This window comes from Fusarium coffeatum (assembly GCF_003316985.1).
Source record: "Fusarium coffeatum strain FIESC_28 chromosome Unknown BRIP53273_contig_136, whole genome shotgun sequence".
Taxonomy (NCBI): domain Eukaryota; kingdom Fungi; phylum Ascomycota; class Sordariomycetes; order Hypocreales; family Nectriaceae; genus Fusarium; species Fusarium coffeatum.
This window is the reverse complement of record NW_022157929.1, coordinates 437684-449281: the sequence shown is the minus strand read 5'-3', so window position 1 is coordinate 449281 and position 11598 is coordinate 437684. Positions and strand designations below refer to the sequence as shown.

The 11598-nt window shown below is 49.7% G+C and overlaps 5 protein-coding genes across 5 annotated transcripts; 2 read left to right on the top strand and 3 right to left on the bottom strand.

Moving 5' to 3' along the window:
* Positions 1-2236: 2236 nt before the first annotated feature.
* FIESC28_06372 (uncharacterized protein) lies at positions 2237-3364 on the top strand (the record flags this gene model as incomplete). Its single annotated transcript, XM_031160516.1, has 4 exons — positions 2237-2569; positions 2664-3074; positions 3131-3217; positions 3266-3364. The coding sequence occupies 4 exons, from the start codon at positions 2237-2239 to the stop codon at positions 3362-3364; spliced, it is 930 nt and encodes a 309-aa protein (XP_031015562.1).
* A 265-nt stretch (positions 3365-3629) lies between these two features.
* On the bottom strand, positions 3630-4334 carry FIESC28_06371 (uncharacterized protein; the record flags this gene model as incomplete). Its single annotated transcript, XM_031160515.1, has 1 exon — positions 3630-4334. The coding sequence occupies one exon, from the start codon at positions 4332-4334 to the stop codon at positions 3630-3632; it is 705 nt and encodes a 234-aa protein (XP_031015561.1).
* Positions 4335-4949: 615 nt separating this feature from the next.
* On the top strand, positions 4950-7046 carry FIESC28_06370 (uncharacterized protein; the record flags this gene model as incomplete). Its single annotated transcript, XM_031160514.1, has 3 exons — positions 4950-5079; positions 5145-6943; positions 7005-7046. The coding sequence occupies 3 exons, from the start codon at positions 4950-4952 to the stop codon at positions 7044-7046; spliced, it is 1971 nt and encodes a 656-aa protein (XP_031015560.1).
* A 612-nt stretch (positions 7047-7658) lies between these two features.
* FIESC28_06369 (uncharacterized protein) lies at positions 7659-9605 on the bottom strand (the record flags this gene model as incomplete). The annotated part of the gene is made up of 8 exons (XM_031160513.1): positions 7659-7853; positions 7904-8058; positions 8108-8647; positions 8733-9078; positions 9147-9174; positions 9227-9277; positions 9411-9435; positions 9560-9605. 8 exons carry the CDS (start codon positions 9603-9605, stop codon positions 7659-7661), a joined length of 1386 nt encoding a protein of 461 aa, XP_031015559.1.
* Positions 9606-10597: 992 nt separating this feature from the next.
* Positions 10598-11418, bottom strand: FIESC28_06368 (uncharacterized protein; the record flags this gene model as incomplete). The annotated part of the gene is made up of 2 exons (XM_031160512.1): positions 10598-10861; positions 10924-11418. 2 exons carry the CDS (start codon positions 11416-11418, stop codon positions 10598-10600), a joined length of 759 nt encoding a protein of 252 aa, XP_031015558.1.
* Positions 11419-11598: the final 180 nt, after the last annotated feature.

Sequence of the window (11598 nt, the reverse complement as noted above, 5' to 3'; positions counted from 1 at the left end):
ATGATCACGAAACACAAAGAATAAGATTGATTTCTGGACGAGGCAGAATTCTGTACCTGTTTCTGCCTACCTACGAATACAAACTTGGTCGTACAGGCAGTTCATCCCGTCTATCATCAAGTCTGACTTACATCATCTTCTCTCCACCCCTCCATTTCTGCCCTACAGGCTACAAGTCAGCTCGGGCCATTGGAGTACAAACAAACTTATCAACCAAGCTTGCTTTAGCAACCTCCGATCACGCATCTAATCCAATAGAATATCATAATTATCCCACCAAGCAAAATCCGTTTCAACTGTCGCTGCCTGTTTGCCGTTATTAGTCAGCTAAAGCAAAAGTTTGTGTGGTATTGCTCACGTACCTCCAGGCACGACTGCGTGTACGCACACTCTCGGCCAGGGATAATAAGGCAACTTTCAGAAATAGACGGAAATCTACGGATGCTTACTATGGTCCCGTTTCCAGAGGCCAATATGACAGCGGGGAGCCAGGCGTCGTGGCAATTACGAATCGTTGCTCTTGATGCAGGCAGACAAAGCAGAAAAGATACTATGGAGTTGTGGCATATAGCAATGCTACTTCACAAGGCTCCTTGTCCTCACAGCTCCAGTAATGTTCGTTATGTTGGGGCAGCATGCAACAACCAAATGCCAAAGCAGACTCCTGCATAACACCAACGCTTTACCTACATCTTGCATTGTTCGCCCTTTTGGTTGGCTAATGACCCATATCCTTCATGGACATGCAAGCGAGTGAAAATTGTATTCTTTTTAGGTTCCCAAACAACAATATTGGCATTCTGCGCCAGGGTCTAAAATACTTGAGATCGTATGCGGCTGCTGCCGCTCAGGACCCTTAACTGATGATCGGCTGGGTTACTTTAACAGGGACTGGGAGGCACAGAATGATCTCCTGCAGCGTTTCAACCTGGCTACATAGCGGCACCCTTGGTCAAATATGCAGGCTACAGTTGTGTTCCGGCTTCCCGTTGACTGGGTTGGGCAACCTTTACAGTTATGGGACTGTTTGGATGCCCGCTGTTCGCCCAGTCTCTTAACTATCACGAACAATTCGACTGCAAGAGGGCTGATGGGGAAATAACCCCAGTTAACACGAATGGTCATAAACTTGCGAAATACCAAGGAAGACACATCAAAATGTTCGGGTGACCGCTGTCTCAAATGCAACGTCAACGTCCAACGGCACGAAAAGGTTTCAGTATCAGCGAATCGCCTGCAGAACTTAACTACTTACCGTGGGGTGTTGACTCTTCGTGACACATCTACCCTAGACATGACATGGGAATTTTTGCTTGCCCACAACACCAACGCAGTTATGCGTCCGTCGTCGATATCCATTTGTTTTTTGCTGCTCCTTCAAAGTTGACAGCATCTGCAAATTCCCGTGTTTTCTACTTGTTTGCTTGTCTAGGTCACGCGACTTGATATGTCATGTGCCATGCCCAAGCTACCACTGAAGATGGAGACGGAACAAGCTCTCCCCGCTCATGAACCCATCCTGACCAGAGGTGAGAGAGGATAGACCAGACGCAGTTGAACGACAATACGGACACTATTACTTCCACCCAAAACACCTCGAGGAGTGGTAGTAATTATCACGAGTTTTCGAATGTGCAGCCTCACTTTTGACGACATTGTATGAACCGTCATACCGGACCGGGCTACTATAAGGTAGACCTAATCTTTACCCACTGGCCCCATTACATTACGGCGCCGGCCTGCATCATCCGATCGCTCGGCATTCGTGGGTCCACCAGAATTGAATGAGCAAACAGGAATCTTTTTTGTCCCATGACGTTTCATTCACTGTCAAACGAGGTCGAGTTCTCTGATTCAGTAACTCAGAAAAAAATTAGAGAAACATCTGATCTGTAGCCGTGGCTCATCCAAGGCACAAAACTCACTCAACCACTGAACGCCACAACCAACGTCTGTATATCATCGTCAGAAGTGCACGGGCGAGACTTCAATTCCTCTCATCGCACCACATCATATCATTCAAACAGCCTCAACTTCGCCAAGTCAAGTCAGGCTCGGCACAATCGTTGGCGATAAAACCGCAGGACCCTTCTTCTGCATCAGCTCTCTTACTCCTCGACAAAGGCCCACAAATATCGTACTCAGAGCAGGCGCCGACTTATACTGAGGTAGTGCCTCTGTCAGTATCATTCCAACCATTCACTTCTCAACACGACCAGACGAATCTCAATCCCTCATGGGAAGCATGGAAGTTAAGAAGAACAATGAGTTCGCGTCTGCCGCCAGGGACATAATCTTCTCTGGCGGCGTCACGGATTCCAGGGAGAAGGAAGACGATGATGATGGCGCCATCACCGATGGAGACGCTGATGATGACATGGTCAACTCCAAACGAACCTTCTCTGCTATAAGAATCCAGAAGAGGAACTCAGAGAGTGGCCTTCTGAAAAAGGTCATTCCATTCCATTGGGCTCCTATGCTTCAGCCCTTGACCGAGAATGATATCGACACATGTGTGACCGTCGAAAATGTCGCACTCTCAGAAATATATAGATCTCCACGCGAAAAGGTGAGTTACAAAATTTTCAAGACCCGGCCGTTTTGAGAGGCCGGTTGGGGACCCAGAATGTAGCCAGACTCTGTTTGCTAAATAACGAAACCAGATTGAATACCGTATCCGAAAATCAGGAATTTGCTACGGCCTGTTTAATACTGTTAGACCAACAGATGTGAAGAAAATCACCCTCACTGCAATGCAGCACAGTCGCCAGGTCGAGGGTGGTCGCTGCGATGGAGCCAAACATGTCATGTTTGGGCACGTTCTCGCTACCCTTGGAACCCACCCGGTCATTACTGATGCGGACATGGCCATGCCTGAGAACTGGCGGGATTCGAAGGCCTCCAAAGGTTCTCCCCTAGGCCACCAATCCTCTGGGAGGACTATTTGTCTCCACTCCTTCATTGTGTGCCCAGAGGTTCAGGGTGTTGGTATTGGCAAAACGGTGATGAAGTCGTATCTGGAGCTCATGAACGATTCTGGTATAGCCGACCGAGTTGCGATTATCTGCCAGCCAGTAAGTTACCCTGCATTTTTCTTCTTCAAGATACATATTGTTGACAATTTGCCTAGTACGCTATTCAGTTCTATAAGTGCTTCGGATTCAAAGATCTTGGCCTTAGCACAGAAGCCCTTGTTGGTCAAGGCTACCACTCTATGGTAAGTTCTCTCAATTGCAATATTTCACGGCAGCTAATAAATTCCCAGGTGCTCGAACTGCGGGGCCCCAAGAGAAAGACCAAAGAGGAGCCTACGCGAAAGAACAAGGAAGATACTAAGGATGCCAAGCCTAAGAAGCCATCATAATAGGTTTCTGCAGGCTTGTTGTTGTGAGGTACATGAGTTGTGCAAAGACTCTACTCTCTCAGGAAGCTTCAGGTATTTGCTTCGTTTTTCACACATAAGATATCACTAAAAGAGCCGCATTATCTGCAATAATGAGATAGCTGATCTACAAAAACCGCATTTGCGCGTTGAATTCCATTTTTATTCCCGTCCCATCTATTTAGTGACCCTTTTGATATCATAACCTCGTTTTCCCAATTTTCTTTTTCAATATACCAGGTTCCATTTAGTCGCTGGCCTTGTACTTGAGGCGGTACTCCTCAGTTCGCTTGATGTCGTCCTCAGAAGCAAAGCTCTTCATGCCAGCAATGATATCGTCCAGAGTCAAGATAGCAAAGATGGGGATGTCAAACTCCTTCCTCAACTCGCCAATGGCGCTGGGGCCAGGCTTGGTCTCATCACCATCGGTGGCAGGGAGCTTCTCCATGCGATCAAGGGCAACAACAATACCAACGACGATACCACCCTCCTTTCGGATCTTGTCGATAGCCTCTCGCTTAGCGGTACCAGCAGTGATGACATCGTCGACGATAAGAATCTTCTTGCCCTTGAGAGGAGCACCGACAATGTTACCTCCCTCACCGTGGTCCTTGGCCTCCTTGCGATCAAAGGAGTAAGAAACACGGTCGAGGTTCTCGGGAGCAATCTCACCAAGCTTGACAGCAATGGAAGAAGCAAGAGGAATTCCCTTGTAAGCGGGACCGAAGATGATGTCGAAGTCGAGACCGTTCTGCTGCTGAGCCTCGGAGATGGACTTGGCAAAAGCGGTGGCAATAGCGCCGGCGAGACGAGCAGTGTGGAAGAGGCCGGCGTTGAAGAAGTAGGGTGAGATGCGTTTTGACTTGAGCTCGAAGCTGCCGAACTTGAGGATCTCGCCGGCGATGGCGGCCTGCAAGAATTCTTGCTTGTAGGGGGCGAGTTGACCTGACATTATGAGAGTTGGGGGTATAGTGTTGAGATTTATTCAAGTGAGATGGTATGAGATGAGATGAATATTTTCTAAAGCAAAGTTTGCGATCCCCTCCTGTAGCTCAGTCAATCAGTGGTGTTGAGCCGGAGCCGGACTTGGCCTTGGACCCTTCTGGTTCAATGTTATGGCAGCGGGGTTGAGGTGGGGTGAGATCCAGATAAAAAAGTACCGTTTTGAAAAAGACTTTTGAGATGTAGATTGTTGAATTGATGAATCAAATACTTATATAACTTATTATAGGATTAATACTCTGAGTATATACACGGCGAGGCTAGTTACTGACGGCCTATAATCCTCATCCCTCATCAATCAATGATATCCCATCACCAAAAGCATCATGGATGTCTAGTCCTCGTCAACCGAAATTCTTATCCCACACAAAAAGTGACTTCTCTTATCGATAAGACTGACCGCCACGACCCACCGAGAAAAAATATTCGTCCAACTGAATTTTGCCATCTCTGATACCAACTCTTCGAGCGACGAGCGACCCTTCTCCTCCGTCCGCCTATTTTTTTTTTATTCTAATAAAAAAAACTTCCAGGACAACTCCAATACAAAACCAGATCGCCCAAGATGAAGACGACCTGGAAGGATATCCCGCCGGTGCCTACTCAGCAGGAGTTCCTGGACATTGTTCTGAGCAGGACTCAGCGCAAGCTGCCTACGCAGATTCGCGCCGGTTTCAAGATCAGCCGTATTCGAGGTATGTTCTTATCGCCACAAGCAGATACTTGCGCAACAGATCGCTAACCTCTTCTCTCTCTGCAGCTTTCTACACTCGAAAGGTCAAGTTCACCCAGGAGACCTTCTCCGAGAAGTTTGGCGCCATCCTCGAGAGTTTCCCTCGTCTTCAGGACATCCACCCATTCCACAAGGATCTTCTCAACACACTCTACGATGCCGACCACTTCAGAATCGCCCTCGGTCAGCTGTCAACCGCCAAGCACCTGATCGAGACCATCTCCCGCGATTATGTCCGTCTTCTCAAGTACGGCCAGTCGCTTTTCCAGTGCAAGCAGCTCAAGAAGGCTGCCCTCGGTCGCATGGCCACTCTCATTAAGCGACTCAAGGACCCCCTCATGTACCTCGACCAGGTCCGCCAGCATCTCGGTCGTCTGCCCTCGATCGACCCCAACACCCGAACACTGCTTATCTGCGGTTACCCCAATGTTGGAAAGTCTAGTTTCCTCAAGAGCGTTACTCGTGCCGATGTCGACGTTCAGCCTTATGCTTTCACCACAAAGAGTCTGTTTGTCGGTCACTTCGACTACAAGTACCTCCGCTTCCAGGCTATCGATACCCCCGGTATTCTAGACCACCCTCTTGAGGAGATGAACACTATTGAGATGCAGAGTATTACCGCCATTGCTCATTTGAGATCCGCCATCATGTACTTTATGGATCTTTCTGAGCAGTGTGGTTACACTGTCAGCGCCCAGATTGCTCTCTTCAAGAGCATCAAGCCTCTCTTCTCCAACAAGCTCGTCTTCGTTGTCATTAACAAGATTGATGTTACCCGACCTGAGGATCTCGAGCCCTCACTCCAGGAGGAACTTCAGTCAATCCTCAAGTCCGGTGAGGTTGAGCTCCTCCAGCTTTCTTGCAACACCCAGGAGGGTGTCCAAGAGGTCAAGAACGCTGCTTGCGAGCGCTTGATCGCCGAGCGTGTCAACCAGAAGCTCAAGGCTGGTACCAACAACAGCGGCGAGATTGGTGGCCGTCTGGCTGATGTCATGTCTCGTATCCACGTCGCCACACCCATGGGTGGTCAGACACTCGAGACATTCGTTCCCGAGGGTGTCAAGGACCGCAAGAAGTACGACCGGGAGGACCCTGAGCGACGAAGAACCGCTCGTGATGAGCAGGATGAGAACGGTGGTGCTGGTGTGTTCAACGTCGACATGAAGGCCGACTACATGCTCGAGAACCCCGAGTGGAAGTACGACAAGATTCCTGAGATCTACGATGGAAAGAACGTCTACGACTTTGTCGATCCCGACATCGAGGCCAAGCTCCAGGCTCTCGAGGAAGAGGAGGAGAAGCTCGAGGCCGAAGGTTTCTACGAGTCTGATGAGGATCTTGAGGACGACGAGGATGCCGAGGTCATGCGCAAGGCCGAGCTGATCCGCGAGAAGCAGCAGCTCATCCGCAACGAGGCCCGCATGAAGAAGCGCCTCAAGAACCAGGCCATCATCCCCCGCAAGCAAATGAAGAAGTCTCTCTCCGAGTTCGACGATGCCCTCGACCAGCTCGGTGTCGATACCACCGAGATTACCCAGCGTGCTCGCGAGCAGTCTCGTGGCCGTGGCCGCTCCAGGTCTCGCATGGGTACCGAGGACCCCGATGCCATGGATGTCGATGGTGGCCGTACTGCCAAGGAGCGTCTCCGCTCCATGAGCCGACCTGCCAGCCGTGCTCCCATCAACCGTCGCGACGAAGGTGTCCCAGACGAGGCTCTCCGAAACAAGGCCGAGCGCATTGCCAAGCTCAACCAAAAGAAGAGAAACCGCATGGCCCGACAGGGAGAAGGAGATCGACACACCACTGCTTCCATCACCAAGCACTTGGTAAGTTTACACATTCAGCCCTCTTTCATGATAGAACCGCAACTAACACAATATCCTCTAGGTCGTTGGCAAGCGTGGCATGGGCAAGACAAACCACAGATAGAGAGCCAACACTGGGCCTCCCTTTCTTCCATACTTGGTTGTCTTTGTCTCTTTTCCGGCATAATTTCGCGGGTTCGCGGGCTGTTGGGTTTGCCTGGGAGTTAGGGCGCATGGGAAAATGAACTGTGGTTCCGTCGCTGCGTGCATGCATGCGTACGTACGTACGTACGTACTCGACAAGGAACAACAAACTTACGTGTCGTGTCGTTCGTTGCTTGGGATGAAGAAGCTCTGTCCGAGTTCAGCTAGATAGTAGATATCACGGCGCCTTCTTGAAAAGTACTAAAAAAAGGGGCTGCCACATTTTCTTCCTTTTTAAACAAATCATGATTTATGAAATTTAAAAGTTTCAATCAAATTCAAATATCATTTAGTTTCTGGCCAGTATGCAATTCAACAATATTCATTTGAGTACTCGTGTGAGATGCTATCGAAAGAGGTATAATAAGATCGTGCCCAAGACGCACCATCTTTTAGGCCGCTGTTCTTGACAGAAACTCTGACAATTGGCCCTGCAAAAATATCAAAACAATCCTCCGACCCTACTGACTCTGCAGCGGTGTAGTGTAGCCTTGTTCCTCTTTTGTCATATTTACTGGAACATTCGAGACTCTTACTGCTCCTCGGCGACCTGGATACCTTCCCTCAAGCCCTCAACCTTGAGCTCCTCACCAGTGGCGCGGCGGTAGATATCCTTGACGTCGTCGGTGGTTGTCTCGAAGTGGCTGGTAGCATCGTAGCTCTTGGAGATGAAGATGTTGTCCTTGGAGCCGTTCTCGAGAGGCTCATAGATGGGGATAGGGGGTCCCTGTAACGTGTTAGCATACGTTGTTTATCATGTCAATCTGGGCAACATACCATGAACTGCTCCTCAATCTTGCCAAGGCGGTCAAGACCAGCCTGGAGCTCGACGTGGTGGTTCGCTGAGGTCTCGGCAATGGTCGAGACGATGGCGATCCAGTAGCCCTTGGGGCAGACGTTGTGAGCAGAAGAAACGCAGGCGATGTAGACGTCTATAATCATTAGTGAATGAGCAAATGGGCTTGGGTTGGTGGTATTTACCGTTCTTTCGGCCAACTTGAGACTGGGGAATGATAAGCTGGGCGGAATCGGCATCGTTGGTGCCAGCAAGAGGGTGCTTCAGGATGCAGATGGCTCGGAGAACGTGGCCAACGACCTTGGCCTTGTTGGGGAAGTAAGAGGGGTCACCAAGGATCATCTTGGCCTTGGTCTCGAACTTCATCTCCTCAACTCCGGTCATGGTAGCCTTGATGCCAATAGCCTTGTCACCATCGTACTGGACCTCGTCGATGTTGGTGTTGAGCATGTAAGTGCCGCCGTAGATGGCAGACAGACGGGCGAAACCCTGGGGAAGCTCGCCAAGACCGTAGAGAGGGTAGATGTAAGGAGACTTTCCGTATCGAGCAACAGAGTTTCCGTAGAGGCGGATGCGCTCGATAGCCTCGGGAGCCTGGCCAGGGGTGGTGATGTAGTCGTCGGTAAGGTAGAGAGCCATGGCGTGGCCAATGAAGTCCTTGGTGGTTGTCTCAAGACCGAACTTGTCGTAGACATCCTTCATTGTGCAGTTGTTCATGTCGAGACCTGTTTAGAAAATCACATGTTAGCAAATTGTTCAGATCTATTTCACAAGCGCTCCTTCCTCTCCTTATCACATGGAAATACGCACCCTTGTGTGTGGCGGGGTCCTTGGGGTCGAAGCTGCCAACCCACTCGATGAAGGACTTCATGCGTCGCTTCTCGAAGAGTCCCATAAGGGGAGATCGGAGAGCCTCAGCGGCATCGGAGGGAACCTTGGCAACGGTAGCCTTGTTGGAGGCACCCTGCTGGACGTAGCTGCCAGCGACTTGCTTGAACTCAAGGTATCGTGTAACATCGGTAGAGACGAGAATGTTGGTCAACTCGCCGGAGGACATAAGGAACTTGGGGACGAGGTCGATGTTCCAGTCGTTGAGGCGGCCATATTGCTTCCAGGGCTCCTCGCCCTCACGGAAGTTTCCGTACTTCTTGAAGAGCTGTATTCAGAGTTAGACATATTGGTTCAGGAGGTAGGTCGGTTTCAGAGTGGGTGGTAGTTGTGTACCGTCTCGAGGTTCACGGAAGCGGCCTCTCTAGAAAAGAATTAGTATTTGGTGTTGAGTAATTAGAATCCAATAGACTTACCCTCCGTAGTGGTCGTTACGGTCGATGTGTAGGACCTTCTTGCCCTTGACACTAAGAACACTGTTGAAGCACCATCAGCCGACCGCCTTTATATAACCATCACCGCCTAGCAGCTTGCGCCAGTCTGGAACACATTTGCGACATGGCAAAGCGGTCAAGACGGAACTGTTGCTGTATGTCTTACCCAGAAAGAATACACTCAGTCAGTCCTGAAAATCGTCAGTATCAAGTGTCATGAAACTGCCCTGCCAGCGTCGAGTTCGAAGCTTTGTGATGCGGGGATCTGTCTGCTGGCAGAAAGTGGCGGGGAGGGGGGAATAAGACAAGACATACCAGTGCCCAGCACGACGACGTCATATTCAGGAGCAATCTCATCCATGATGGCTATTGTGTGGTGTTGATAATTCGATGAAGTTTTAGGTAAGGTAGGAATAGGGTGAAGCAAGCAAGAATGGAAGGAAGGAATATGGAGACGGAGACGGAGATGGAGATGGATGGGAAGCTCGAGAGGATGCAGTTGCGGTGGCGGGGTCCAGCTACAGTAAGTTAAGTTAAGTCCATGTCCAGTGTGGAGACTAACCTTCTGGCTCTCTCACCGAACCTCGAGGTAAAATACGGATAACGCCCCCAAATACAGCCTCTTACCCAATTCATCTCTATCTAATCTCAAAGTTTCTCGTCTACATGAGCCAAAATTACACTGAGATGAACCTACAAGCATAGTTCTGTGACTATTGTACGCTCATCATCTACTATTTCGCTTCACTGAACCCCTATATTTCCCTTCCTCCTCAGGAACTGTTCGTCAATGTCAAATTTAGCTTAGCAGTCGGCTCAATATAAGAGACCCAGCAACGACCCCAGTATCATTATCGTGTAATTGGAACTATTAGCTCAACATACAGGGTCCTTGACCTTCTGCCACTTCTTCTCCTTTCCTTCCATTGCTACCTATCCACCCCTAAACCATTCGTGTATTACTTGCTTCATGCTGTGGAGCGAGCCCCCTTTCGTGGTGAAAGGTGACAAGGTCCTGACTTACATGGTAACAAAGCTCATTGCTATGTTGGGACATGGGCTTGCAGAGCAAAATATCCAATGTCTGACCTTGACCATCTTTAAATCTCGACCTTAATAACACGTTGCAGATTGTTGATTTCCTTCTTGACGCAGAGTGTGGAAATGTAGAAAGTCGTTATTGAGAGTTCATATGCTTGCATATACATTTTTACTTCGTCAACTGTATCTTACATATCCTAGATGTACACGACGAATAGGTCAACATGTCCCTCTATCGGGCATCGTTAAAACCACTACCTCCCCAATCACACAAATAGTACATAACATCGTCTCGCATATGGCAGGTTCTTATTATTTCTTCAACTCCTTCTCAATCTTGGCCGCCTGGGCTTCTGTTGCAACGGGATCGATCTGCTTAGCCGCCTCGGACTCTGCCTCTGGCTGTGTCCACTCAGCAACGTTGACATCGTCCTCATATGCCGATGGTGTGTAGACATTGCCCTCGCCACCTTCGAAGTTGATCTCGGGATCGTTCGTGGCGACCTCGACGGCATCTTGCCAAGTGTAGTATCGCTCCGTCAAGACATGCTTGATAGCTCGCTGTGTCTTCATGACCTATTTCCTCCAAGTCAGCATTCCAATATCATATGGTAGTCCAGATTGCGAATATATCGTACCTCCTCATCTCGAGCGTCAATCTCCCGCTCACCGAATCCAATCTTTGTTCGGAGTAGCTCTGCCCTTGATGTAGAGAGCATGTTTCTCTCCTTACAGCATACCCACCAAAGTGCATGCAGGTCGTCCCATGACTTTTTTCGCAGCTCCTCGACACTCCACGCACGTCCATGCTCCTCTGTTTGCTTGGGAGTTGCCAACAGCTTGCCTGCCTCGGGGAAGAATCCCCACAGACCATGATTAGGGTCAACCTCAATCTTGGGCTTGAATTCGCGGGGCTTCGGTAGCGGAATGTTCGACATGGAAAGAGGCTCGCGAGGTCCGGAGCCGTACAGACTACTAACACCTCGCTTGGGGTTGTTGTCCTTGGTTTTGCGCTTGCATTGTGGTGCGGTCGTGGAGAAGTAGGCGACTCTAGGGACCGTAGATGAGATCCTTGATGAAGAGGCCTGGATAGCTCGGCCAGCCAATGGCCGTATCGTATTGGAAGCTGCCATTGAGGAATATGTTGCCTGTCGTGGGGGATCAGACGAGGCTATTCGCTATTCAATTCGTCCCACGCATTCGCAAATTTTGGGATCCGTAGCTCGCGGAGCATCGGTGTCGGCGCTACATTACACCGATCAGTGCCGCTTCATGGCTGGTCACGTGACGTCTTTCTGCAACACCGGCATCGA